Source organism: Geotrypetes seraphini, chromosome 9 (assembly GCF_902459505.1).
Source record: "Geotrypetes seraphini chromosome 9, aGeoSer1.1, whole genome shotgun sequence".
Classification (NCBI taxonomy): domain Eukaryota; kingdom Metazoa; phylum Chordata; class Amphibia; order Gymnophiona; family Dermophiidae; genus Geotrypetes; species Geotrypetes seraphini.
Genome location: NC_047092.1, coordinates 116,710,917 through 116,724,938, shown reverse-complemented (window position 1 = coordinate 116,724,938; position 14,022 = coordinate 116,710,917). Strand labels below are relative to the sequence as shown.

Here is a 14,022-nt window from a genome sequence, read left to right as displayed (position 1 = left end):
CCCGACCCGCCACGCTAGGGAACACTTAGCTTCCATGGAAACAACCCTCAACTCCTATATATATGAGCGCACGGTGAAAATGCTCTTGTATCAAAAAGTTCGCTACCATCGCTATGGAAATCGGGCAGGGAAGTTATTAGCCCGCTTAACTTCCCAGGTGCGGGGTCACCGTTATGTTCTGGGATTGAGGGATAGTACGGGCCAATTTCACCACACTACTGAACACATTGCACAACTTTTTCAGTCCCACTTCGGGAAGATATATGGGCGCCAGGACTCGGGAGCTGAACCCCTTATTAAGGACTATTTCACGGATTCCGGTTTACAGCCGCTCTCTGACTCGGATGTTAGGTTTCTTAATGCACCCATCACCCCTAAAGAACTACATAAAGCTATCCACAATCAACGAAATTTTTCGGCTCCAGAACCGGATGGCTTTACGGCAGAATTTTATAAACTGCTCTCAGAGCAGCTTAGTCCTTTTTTAAGGGACTATTACTCCCAGGTAATCCAGGATGAACATTTCCCTGGAGAAGTGAATGAGGCTTTAATCACGTTGATATTGAAGCCTGGCAAAGACAGTTCTGCTCCCGAGTCCTATCGCCCAATTTCTTTGCTGAATGTAGACATCAAAATTCTGTCCAAAATCTTAGCTGATAGATTAGCGACCCTTCTCCCCGATGTGATTGCATCCACACAATTCGGCTTTGTACAGGGTAGACAAGCAGTACACAACGTACGTAAAGCATTGATAGCCTTAGCGCACACGCAATTCCATCACACTCCTATGCTTCTACTCAGTTTGGATGTGGCACAGGCGTTCGACCAGGTCAATTGGACGTACTTCTTTGAAGTGTTAAATTGTATGGGGATATCTGGCTGGTTCGCCTCGGCATTACACACTTTATATTCCACTCCAACAGCAAGACTACTTGTCAATGACATTATTACTGACCCAATACCTATTAAGAGGGGAACTCGACAGGGCTGTCCCCTGTCACCCCTCTTATTTCTATTGTACCTCGAACCCTTTCTTCGCACAGTGTCTCAGGACCCCGACATAGTGGGTGTGGACTTCGGGATTCATTCACTCAAAGTGTTGGCCTTTGCAAGATGACCTATTATTTTTGCTAACTGACCCCGCTCACTCTGTTCGATATTTATTGCAAGCGCTTGACGAATTCAAATTTTATTCGGGATTTACGTTGAACTACCAGAAATCTATGGCCCTAGCTAGCCCCATGACACTACAACAGACATGGAGCGGTCACTTCCCATTTACGTGGGCTCAGACTTCAATTCGCTATTTGGGGGTACAGATCCCCTGAGACCTTACGACCCTGTACACCAGCAATATCACCCCATTGCTTCAAGACACCTCACAACATTTACAGAATTGGTCCACTTTTCCCTTATCGGTGGCGGGCCGGGTAGCCCTTTTTAATATGGTGCTCTTTCCCAAATGGTTATATCGCTTTCAGGTTTTACCTCTGCTGCTGTCCCATACCCATAACATTTGTTTAACGAAAGAGCTACAGCGTTTAATATGGGGTGGTAAGCGACCACGTATGCCCTTGCTACGGATGTGTCTGCCCAGGGATAGGGGGGGCTATGGTTTATTAAATGTACGTTGGTATGCTATGGCTTGTCAGATGAGACATATTAATGATTGGTTTAGAGGAACATCTGATTTTTCTGCTACACCACTGGAGTTATCTTTGCTGGCTCCGTTCCATGTGAGCTATTTTCTACATGTGGCGGATCCGAGGATGCGTCCTTTGGTGTCTCACTACCCCATTTTTACGCCGGCCAGAAGGACATGGAGATGGGTCTGTAAAACAGCCAAATTGTCTTCTAGGGTGTCTTTATATTTACCTATACAGGGCAATGGAGCTTTCCAGCTGGACACGCAAAATGCCACCTTTCTTAGGTGGCAAGCACAAGGTCTACAATATCTTTTTCACCTGTTTTCGGAGGAGGGGAGCCTGGTCACATTTGCCGAGCTGCAACGAACTATTGACCTACAGGCTAATAATCTCTTCGCCTATTACCAGATCCGTCACTGTGTTCAGTCCTTCCCAGTGGCTTCCCTTACTGAAGTCTGCAGGGAGGCGCTTTCGGAACTCTTCAGCCTTTCAGCCCAACAGAGGATTCCTCTACGATTTCATATTGTGGGGATCCGGGATTGCCAACCAAGTACGAATCTGGATATATTAGCGACAGCGTGGGCTGAGGACTTGCATTGCCAGTTGACTGCTCAACAGTTACAACGGGTCCTGAAAAACATTCAGAAGGTGTCACCCAATATTACTCACTGGGAAATGCAATTGAAAATTGTTCTTAGACTTTACATTCCACCGGAACGTGCAGCCCGGATGGGGATTACTGCGTCGCATTCTTGCCCGAAATGCAATCAGGCTCACGCATCTTTGAGTCACATGTTTTGGGCCTGCCCCGCAATCTAACAGTTTTGGAGACATCTTGGCCTATATCGCTTTGGGGAAGGCGATGGCTTCCGCAACCGAGGGCGTTATTTGGATTTTATAATATAGCCTCGCCCAAACCCAGGGGAATGTCAGCATTTCTCTCCAGAGCCCTTTTGATGGGGAAAAAAAGCCATCCTCACCAACTGGCTCTCCCGTGATCCCCCGTCATATGCACAATGGAGATCCCTAATGATAGTGCACGCAACACTGGAGAGACGCATGGTGGGAGACTTGACTCTTGGCCCGGGTCGCAAATTTTGTCAGGTGTGGGAGCACTTCTGGCAGGACCTCACACCGCGTGCTCGCAGTAGACTTTTGAATCTTTAAGATTTTATTCCCACGCTCAGCTGTTGAACTGGCCATGGATTCTTGGGGAAGGGAGGGGAGGGGGGATGGGAGGGGAACTGATTATATTGTTGAAAATGTTATTTCCTGAATGGTACTACTGTTTGTATTTGCTTCTTACTGCTGGAATAATAAAAATCATTTAAACATAAGGGGAGTACACATTGTAATTCTGGGTCTAGAGGGAGTACACATTGTAATTCTGGGTCCAGCGAGAGAACACACATTGCAAATTGTACTAAAGGAGTTCAAGTAGCCCAAGCGGGAATACCCCCACAGGGTACACACATTTCCGAGTCTGGGATAGGAACACACTGTAGTTCTGGGTCTGGGGAGTCCGGGATAGGTGCACGTTGTAACTCTGGGTCTAGGGAAAGTACAAAACATGCAAATAATGCTAAAGGTGTCCAAGTAGCTCAAGTGGGAACATCCCCACTGAGACATAACAAACATATAACATGGAGGGCTATGTACGTAAACGCCCACAGTCTGGGAAACAAGATCCTGGAATTAGAAACAGAAATGAGGAAAGCCGACCTGGATGTGGTGGCGATATCTGAGACCTGGCTCAAGGACTCCCACGGGTGGGACATGGTCATACCGGGTTACAACTTGCTTCGCCGGGACAGGGAGGGCAAAATGGGAGGAAGTGTAGCATTATATACTAAAGATGACATTAAGGTCACCAGAATCACAGATGTCCATTACACTGGGGAATCCCTTTGGGTAAATTTGGCCAGAGGGAAGGACAAATGCCTGTATCTTGGCTTAATATACAGACCCCCAAGACAACAGGATGACCTAGATATGGAATTAATCGGAGATATAGAGAATATCACCTTGCGTGGGGACACAGTATTGTTAGGTGACTTCAACATGCCTGATGTGGATTGGGACATGCTTTCCTCTGCTTCCGGCAGCAGCAGGAGGCTATTAAACTCTTATGAAGGGAGCAAGACTCAGGCAACTGGTGTGGAACCAAGAAGGGATCAGGCAATACTGGACCTGATATTTACCAATGGAGAAAGTGTCACAGAGGTCTCGGTGGGCGACACATTGGCCTCCAGTGACCATAACATGGTATGGTTCAATCTCAGGAAAGGTTTCACTAAATCTACCATACTGACCAAGGTCCTCAAATTCAAGGACACAAACTTCAAAGAAATGGGATACTTCGTTCACCAGGCGCTACAAAGCCAAGCAGAAACCGATAACGTGGAAGAAATGTGGTCGACTTTGAAAGCCACCATACAAGAAGCAATAAACCACTATGTTAAATCAGTAAGTAAACGGCGAAGGAACAATAAGCCACAGTGGTTCTCTGCAGAGATTTAGGACCTCATCAAGGAGAAGAAAAAAGCATTCATCTCTTACAAACAATCAGGGAAACAGGACTCTAGGGAAGTCTATCTGGCCAAGTCAAAAACCGTCAAAACAGCAGTTAGGGAGGCCAAATTCCGCATGGAGGAGTCTCTAGCGAAGAACATCCAGAAAGGAGATAAATCCTTCTTCAGGTATATCAGTGACAGAAATAAGAACTCAGGCGGGATAGTACGTCTTAGGAAACTGGACGGAGACTATGTAGAAGCGGACTCGGAAAAAGCCCAACTGTTAAATGAATACTTCTGCTCAGTCTTCACCCGTGAGGCGCCAGGACTCGGCCCTCAGCTACAGACAAGGGTTGAAGCAGATGACCCGTTTAGTAATTTCGAGTTTACACTCAGCGGTGTCTACTGCGAGCTGTCAAAGCTTAAGGTTAACAAGGCAATGGGGCCTGACAACCTACACCCCAGGGTGCTCAGGGAGTTGTGTGATGTCTTGGTGGAACCGTTATCCGCGCTCTTCAATCTCTCCCTTAGTACGGGTAACGTCCCGTTGGACTGGAAGACGGCTAACATCATTCCACTCCACAAGAAAGGCTCCAAGATGGAGACAGCAAACTACAGACCGGTGAGTCTCACATCAATAGTGTGCAAACTAATGGAAACTCTAATCAAACGCCAATTGGATACGATCCTGAACGAGGAGAATCTACGGGATCCCCGTCAACATGGATTTACTAAGGGGAGATCCTGCCAATCCAACCTGATCAGCTTCTTTGACTTGCCTGGATGTTGGGGAGTCCCTGGACATCGTATACCTGGACTTCAGTAAATCATTCGATAGCGTACCACACCGCAGGTTGCTGAGCAAGATGAGTTCTATAGGATTGGGCGACACATTGACGAAATGGGTTGGGAACTGGCTTGGAGGTAGGCTTCAGAGGGTAGTGGTGAAATGACGGAGGTAATCAGTGGAGTGCCGCAGGGCTCAGTCCTGGGCCCGATCCTATTCAACATCTTTATAAGAGACTTGGCAGAAGGGCTGCGAGGTAAAATAACATTATTCGCCGATGACGCCAAACTAAGCAATGTAGTGGGCAAAAGCACAACAGACATAAATTCAATGTCCGACAACATGATGCACGACCTACTCCTACTGGAGCGCTGGTCTAGGTCCTGGCAACTCAGCTTCAATGCCAAAAAATGCAAAGTCATGCACCTGGGTAGCCAAAATCCATGCAAGACTTACACCCTTAATGACGAGATCCTAACAAGAACTGAAGCAGAACAAGACTTAGGGGTGATCGTCAGAGAGAACATGAAGACTGCCAATCAAGTGGAGCAAGCTTCATCCAAGGCAAGGCAAATCATAGGTTGCATATGCAGGAGTTTCGTCAGCCGTAAGCCTGAAGTCATTATGACATTGTATAGATCCATGGTGAGGCCCCACCTGGAATACTGTTTGCAATTCTGGAGGCCGCATTACCGTAAGGATGTGCTGAGACTGGAGTCGGTCCAGAGAATGGCCACCCGGATGGTCTCGAGACTCAAGGATCTCCCGTACGAGGAACGGCTGGATAAGTTGCAGCTGTACTCACTCGAGGAATGCAGAGAGAGGGGTGACATGAACGAGACATTCAAGTATCTCATGGGCCGCATCGAGGTGGAAGAAGATATCTTCTTTTTCAAGGGTCCCGCGGCAACAAGGGGGCATCTGTGGAAAATCAGGGGTGGGAAACTGCACGGGGACACCAGGAAATTCTTTTTCACTGAAAGGGTGGTTGATCGCTGGAATAATCTTCCACTTCAGGTTATTGAGGCCAGCAGCGTGCCTGATTTTAAGGCCAAATGGGATAGACACGTGGGATCTATTCACAGAGAAAGGTAGGAGAGGGTCATTGGGTGGGCAGACTAGATGGGCCGTTGCCCTTATCTGCCGTCTATTTCTATGTTTCTATGTTTCTAATGCGGTTTAAAGATAAATGACTTGGCGGTTTGGACAAGCAAACGTATAATTAGATGGACATATAATTAGGCTGGACGTATAATTAGATGATTCTTGGAAAAAAAACTATTTTGAATGTATTTTTTGAGAATGGTCTTTGGACATTGTCGACTTTGGGCGACTAGTATTCTAAGCCCAAAATGGACTTAGACTTTTTTATTATGCCCCTCCACGTTTGCCCAATTGATTGTTCTTGGGTATGATTGACTCTGCCCTATTTAACATTATAGTTCTTTTCTTTTCTGACTCCATGTGAAATGTTTGTTTGTTACTCATGCTTATCTTCTATCTAAACTTTTGTTTCTCTGTTTTTCCTGTTTACAGTAGACTCTCTGTTAACCAGAACTGAAACAACTAGAGCTGTCAAGCAACCAGCTAAAATATTTTTTATAATACAAAAAATAATATTTTATTGAATTTTTAAAATACAGAAATGTATAGATAAACATAACAGAAATACAATACTACATTGCAGAAATGTACTTTAAGCATGTCAATAATACAATACTACAATAGAATAAGCTGCATATTCTCAAAGCATAATAGGGTCAATTAATGTTATCATTGAAGTACTTACAGAACTCATCTAGAGGGGCCCACATTCTAGTAAAATTAGCAATATTGTTTTGCTTAATCGCTATTATTTCCTTGGTTGACCATGCTATTCTACTGGACTATTTGACATCTATTGGGATCTCAGGTCATGTTCTCAAGTGGTTCCATGGGTTTCTGAAAAATAGAACCTATAAGATTTTTAAGGACGATACTACCTCCTACGGTTGGGACAACCTCTGTGGTGTCCCACAGGGCTCCCCCTTGTCCCCCACCCTGTTTAACATCTACCTTGCCTCCCTAGGAAACCTCTTGCAGACCCTAAAGCTCAAATTCTTCATCTATGCGGACGACATCACCATAGTATTTCCGCTCTCTTGCTTTTCATCAGAGCTGATAAATTCTCTATCATTCATACTAAATCAGGTTGAACTTTGGATGTTGGCGTTTAGATTAAAGCTAAATTCGGACAAAACTAAATTTTTCTTGGCAGCCCCAAACGACAAAATCAAGGAAACTACGCTACATGTAAATGAACTGGATTACTGTATTGAACAATCCCTAAAAACACTAGGAGTCACTTTAGACAAGCATCTCACACTAGAGAAACACTCTGACCTAGTATATAAGAAATGTATATCAGAGCTTTGGAAACTCCGCACAATCAAAAAATTATTTGATGACGCCTCCTTTCGTCTGCTGGTACAGTCTTCTATCCTAAGCGTTCTGGATTACTGTAACATCATATACTTAGGCGCCTTCAAGAAAATCACCAGGAAGTTGAGGTTGGTCCAAAATATCGCTGTCTGTCTCATCTTTGGCTTGAAGAAATGGGAACACATAACCCCTTTCTACCACAAGTTGCACTGGCTGCAGTTCGAATCCAGAGTTCTATTTAAGTTCTCATGCATCTGCTACAAAACAGTATTTGGTATGTCACCAGATTATCTTTACCCACACTTCAACCTGAATTACAATAATAAGAGCTACCGTAGAATAAACCTATTCGCTTTTCCCTCATTGAAATCGTGGTATATAAACCTAAGGCTTAGTTTAGTTTAGTTTAGTCATCTTAAAAGATTCTTCGAAAGAACCTTTGCTTTTCAAGCGGCCAAACTAAATTCATGGCTCGCCCAAATTGTACTAGATGCCTCTTCATATCTCAACTTTAGAAAGCAGATCAAAACTCAACTCTTCAACAAACCAAATCCTTAATGCACCTTAACGCACCCTCCCTTAACTTCCTCCACCACTTCCCTTCCCTTTCTTTTAAGATTGTTGCTCCCCACCTCCTTAAAGCTTGTATGCATCTGTCTCCTCCTCTTAAATGCATTGTATATACTTACTGTATGTACTGTATATAATCTTTTCCCTCACTTAAACTGTAAACGTATAACTAGTATGCATCTGTCTCCTCTTAAATTCATTGTATATACTTACTGTATGTACTGTACTTAATCTTTTCCCTCACTTAAATTGTAAACGTATAACTAGTTTGACTTCATGATTTCTTTGTTATGTTCCTCAATTTCAACTGCATTGTCTGTATTTCATCTAACTGTTGTGAACCGCCTAGAACTCCCTGGGTATTCAAAAATAAAATTATTATTATTATTATATTTCCTAATAACACAGAGATGTAATACTTTAAATAAAAATGAAAATAAAATCAATTTCTAGTGGAAATTTAAGTGTAAACTTGGCACACCACATCTGAGTATGTCCACGCTTTGCCTATCACATGTCCAGTAGTTTGTCTGGAACAGTTTATGGTATGGGGTGGGGTATAGTATTAGTTAGGCCTATTTTTAGTAGTCACTCTCAAGCAACCAGAAACTACATTTATCCGGCATCTATCAATCCCATGGCTGCTGGTTAACTGAGAGTGTACTGTATATATTCTACCTCCCTTCACCCCTATTGACAAAAGCAGCATATTATGCTAGTGTGTACTCTTATTTGAATATTCTTTTACAGCTATAATCGCTTATTACTTATGTCTAGATTATTCTTTCCATACACAGTCATGAGTGAATTTCTTCAAAAAGGGAGTAAATAAATCTTAATCAGAAAATTAATTAATACATTAGTGAACGAGATATATCCTCAGAGGAAAATAAGGTCTCAGTCAAATGAAGAAAATGGAGAGAAAGATGAAAGCAATCTTATAGAAAACAAGTGAAGGAAAGCAATCTTATAGAAAACAAGTGAAGAAAAGAGAAGAGTTAGGAAGTAGGGGAATAGAAATGAGGTTGAAGGACTGACAGGTTGTAATACACAAATGGGACAACACTTGTTTTGGAGAGCTGGGATTGAGACTTGTCTCTAGCCCAAAGATGGAGGAAAAGAATACAAGGAAAGATAGAGATGTTATGAGTATGAGATGCTGTCAGAAAGAGAGGGATGATAGATGGATGAGAAATAGAGCTCCCTTTTAAGTTTACCCAGAGCCCAGGAGTGGATTGGAGGGGCCAAGTATTTCCTCTCTGTCTCCCTCTCCACTCTGCTGCCACCGTTGATTGCTGCCAGGGTTCTGCAGATACTGTCATAAGAAGAGAGGACACAGGCAGGCTATTCCAGCCTCTGAAACTAGCACTTCAATGCATGCTCAGTTCAAATACATGAACTGAGCATGTGCAGAAGTGCCAGCATCAGCCGCTAGAGCATCTTGTCATCTTCATTCTGCTTGGGCAGCATGGACTGGGCTCCCTCAGGAACACTCTGGTTGGCAAAGCTTGATGACTCCCACCAGCCACGTATTGGGTGCCACAATGATTGAAGAGGCCTGAGCCTGAAGTGGGACCCCACTCCCCCCACATGGCTACATCACTGGGATAAATTGCATCTTAAAATCTGCTATTTTTTATTAATAAAACAACAGGAGATGAAATGTCACATAGTCTTAGATTCCCAAGGTCGTGTATATTGTTACCAGGGGAAGAACCAATATCATAATTTCATAAATCATCTAATGGCAGAGCTTGCTTTTTACTTGCTGTCAGTGGACTTCCAGCATTCTAGAGCTGTCTTTCCAAAACAACCATGTCCTGTAACAGATTGGAGATACAAAAGAGTAATTGTCTAACAAAGCTATGGATTCTGCTTATAATAAAGCCTTGTGTTTAGTACAAAAAATTTGTATTAGATAAGATGTGTATAGTATTTTGGGGTTGAGGATATGGGCTTGGTCACACAGACATTTTGGTAAATTCCATCTAGATTTCTCTTGGGCAGAAATCATAGGACATTATGTTGAGTGACAAAGCATGCAGACCAGTTTCCAGAATGTTCTAATCTGTGCCTTCTTTCTGTTTTTATTTTAGTCTGTACAAAGATGCCGCACTCTTGCACTCGACTTTACTCTGAAACCAAGTCCTTTCCTGTCTGGGAAGGAGGAGTCTGTCATTTCCTGTAAGTACTGTATCTCTCCAAGGATGGTCAGGTGCCATGCATGAACATTTCTGGTCTCATACATTTAAGGCTGCTGGAGTGCCCACAATATATCACCTCACCCTCTTGGACAGCATCTATCCTTGTTGCTCAACCAATCAGTTTCTTTTCATATTCTAATATGCCCTAAATATAGTGTAGCAGCATCTGTCAAATAAATAAATATTCTGTAATAGTAGCCTGAGACCAGACACTTAAATAAATATATTTGTAATAAACCTGACTGAAAGGAGGTCTCTGGCTGACTGAAAGGGATTATTCCATTATTGGAAAATACTCAAGCAGTTTCCTGTTTTAATGCTGAAACAAAGTTTTTCAAGCTTCTGAAATATATCTTTTTTAAACAAAGACTAATTATAATATATCTGTGTGTCCAGAGCACCTCTCATAATTTCAAAAGAGTACTGTGGTTTGTGATCCTGAGTTTGAACTATTCAGCTTCACAATTATTGTGCCTATGCAGTCTTCTTTCCCTCATGCCTTTACATCACATCTGGCCATTTTATCACTTCTGATTGAGCTCATCAAGTCACAAAACGCCACTCTTATGTCCTAAGAGGTAGTCCACATCAATATCACCATTCTTTAGCACTCTCCAGGCCAGTAAAGGTTAATCTTTATGAATGGGTATATATCCAATCATGACCAGCAGGTGGAGACTGAAAACAAAACTGTGAAATAGTACATAAGATATTCCCTTCTCTATTCTCATCAGTCTTCTTTCAGTCTCCAGAAGGTGTTGAGTGAGCTGTACCCATCTCCCTTGGTAGAGCTGTTGGAATTGTTTAGGGGGTTTCTAGTCCCTGTTTTTGGCTGGACAGAGCTTGTGTGGGCCCTGTTTGGGGGTCCGATCTCAGGGGTGTCAAACCCGGCGGGTCTCAAGCGGGGTCCCTCCCCCCATTTCTTCCACGTCCCCACATTTTTTTAGAGGAGCCTCAGCAGTAAGCCTTGCCCCTAAATCAAGCAAGGCATATTGCTTTGAGAGCTTGTGGAGTCTGTTCTGTAAAAAAAAAAAAAAATCCTGAGGTAGTGCTGGTCTAAAGGGTTGTTTCCCTTTAATTTCACTGTATTTTACTGTATTTTTCATCTAACCGGCACTTTATTTCTAGCTAGGTCGCGTATGGACATGGTGAGGTGGGCTAGGGCCCACATGCGTCCTCTTCAGTATGCTCTGCTCCGGAGGTGGTCACAGTTTGGATGTCCCTGTTCCTCTGCGAGGCTTGGCTCGCTGCAGTCTTCGTTGGTGACTCCAGACCTCTCATCTGGTTCAGGGGGTGAGTCTGGATCTACCACAGTGGACGGTGCTTCTCACGGATGCCAGTCTCCTCAGTTGGGGGCTCAGTGTCTAAGTCACTCAGCTCAGGGCACCTGGTCCACAGAGGAGGTGTCCTGGTCGATCAATGTGTTGGAGACCAGAGCCTTCTGTCTGGCACTGTTAGCCTTCCGCTCCCTTTTAATGGGCAAGTCCTGTCAGACAATGCCACGGCGGTGGCTTATGTCAATCATCAGGGAGGCACCAAGAGCGCTCAGGTTGTGCAGGAGGTGGCTATGCTAATGCTTTGGGCAGAGTCACACCTTCTGGACCTCTCGGCCTCTCACATAGCCGAGGTAAAGAATGTTCAGGCGGACTTCCTCAGTTGTCACATCTTGGATCCTGGAGAGTGGTGTCTCAGCCCCGTGGCCTTTCAGTTGATAGTGCAGGCTGGGGGTCTGCCCCTGATAGACCTGATGGCTACGAGTGGCAACACCAAAGTACCCTGCTTCTTCAGTCGTCGCAGGGACGGTCTATCCGAGGGTCTGGATGCTCTGGTTCAACCTTGGCCAACAGAGGGCTGTTGTACGTTTTCCCTCTGTGGTCATTAGTAGTCAGAGTTCTTCTCCGCATTGTTTGCCATCCGGGTCTTGTGGTTCTGGTGGCTCTGGATTAGCCTTGATATCTGTGGTACGTGGATCTGGTGAGGCATCTGGTGGCGGATCCTCTTCCTCTGCCTCTCTTGGACGACCTTCTGATGCAGGGTCCCATTCCCATGTTTGACCCGTCTCCCTTCTGTCTTACGGCTTGGTTCTTGAAAGGGGTCGCCTAGGTAAGAAGGGGTATTCAGATAAGGTGATCTCTTGGGTTCCAGAGGCTTTATAACTCTCAGACTTATGTACGAGTTTGGCGTCTCTTTGAGGGGTGGTGCCAGATGCGGAGAGTGGTCTCTTTTCGCACTTCCCTGCCTAACATCCTAGAGTTTTGCAAGATGGCCTGGATAGAGGACTGGCTTGGTCTTCTCTCCGGGTTCAGCTTGCAGCCTTGTCAGCCTTTTGTGGGTTAGTGAAAGGTCAGTGTTTGACAGCCATTCCTGATATGATTCACTTTTTGCGGGCGGCCAAGTTGCTCAGGCCTCCCGTGCGGCCCACATCTTGGGATCTCAATCTGGTTCTATCTGTTCTGGTGCGCCCGCTTTTGAACCGTTGGGCGGCTGCTCTTTGAAGGATCTTACTCTGAAGGCGGTCTTTTTGGTGGCCATTACTTCCGCTAGGCATTTTTCTGAGCTACAGGCTTTCTCTTGTAGGGCTCCCTTCTTGGAGTTTTCTAGGGAGTGGGTTGTCTTGAGGCCTGTTTATTCCTTTCTGCCAAAAGTAGTTTCTCCTTTTCATGTCAATCAATCTGTAGTCCTCCCAGTGTTTGGCAGTCAGGAGGGCTCTTCTGAGCAAAGACAGCTGCGCAAGTTGGATGTCGGTCAGGTCCTTCGCTGTTATGTGCAGCAGACCCAGGAGATCCGGAAATCAGATCATCTCTTTGTCCTTCTGGCAGGTCCTCGTAAGTGGGCTGGCGCTTCTAAGGCTACTATTGCACACTGGATCAAGGAGACTATTGATTCCGCTTATCTTCTGAGGCAGAAGCCTGTTCCAGAGTTTCTCAAGGCTCATTCCACTCGTTGTCAGGCGGCTTCTTGGGCTGAGTCTTCGCTCGTGCCTCCAGTGAACATTTGCAAGGCTGTGGTTTGGTCTTCCTTGCATTTCTTTGTCAGACACTATTGGGTAGATGTTCAGTCACGTCGGGACGCAGTGTTCAGTGAGTGTGTTCTGGTGTCGGCCCTTCGGGGGTCCCGCCCCTGATGGGGACTGCTTTGGTATGTCCCATTCATAAAGATTAACCTCTACTGGTGCTAAAGAAAGAGAAATTAGGTTCTTACCTGCCAATTTACTTTCTTTTAGCTTCTCCAGACCAGTAGAGGTCCCCATCCTGTCTGTTGTTGTGTTGGGGCTGTTGTGTGGGCAGTTTTATTTTTTGCTGCGGGTTCTAGTATTTTTCTAGGGCCAGGGAGAATTGATGAACAGCGGCTGTGGCTTGGCTGGCTTAGCTTGCGATCTGTGGGGACATTTTCCTTCTAGTATTTCTCCTCTGCATTTTCCAACAGCATTTGAGTATGTTAGTTGTTACTCCTGTTCGGAGTGTTGTTTCTTTCTGTTTCAGTTCTTAGTTCTGCTTGGCTATTCGGCAGACTGATGAAAATAGAGAAGTACTTATGTACTATTCTACAGTTTTGTTTTCAGTCTCTGTCTGCTGGTCATGATTGGATATATACCCATTCGGAAAGATTAACCTCTACTGGTCTGGAGAAGCTAAAAGAAAGTAAATTAGCAGGTAAGAACCTAATTTCGCCATATACAAAAACATCACACAAAAAAATCTAAAGTTATTTAGATGGCTATAACATGGTGTTTCTATCAGAAAACTAATCTCTGGTTAGCAGGAATATGGTACACATGTAAGTTTCAAACTGAGTGAAGATGCATGCCCACCTCATGTTCAGCCTTTATTGTGTTTCTCCAGCAGCACAAGCCTCTATAGTACAACCCAATTGTGATATTT

At 44.5% G+C, this 14,022-nt stretch overlaps 1 protein-coding gene across 1 annotated transcript in view; it reads left to right on the top strand.

Moving 5' to 3' along the window:
- Positions 1 to 14,022, top strand: part of SNED1 (sushi, nidogen and EGF like domains 1) — a 1,138,259-nt gene that overhangs the window by 966,644 nt on the left and 157,593 nt on the right. The window contains exon 29 of the mRNA XM_033958723.1: positions 10,034 to 10,121. Within this exon, the coding sequence (XP_033814614.1) occupies positions 10,034 to 10,121 (88 nt within the window). The remainder of the gene's footprint in view (positions 1 to 10,033; positions 10,122 to 14,022) is intronic.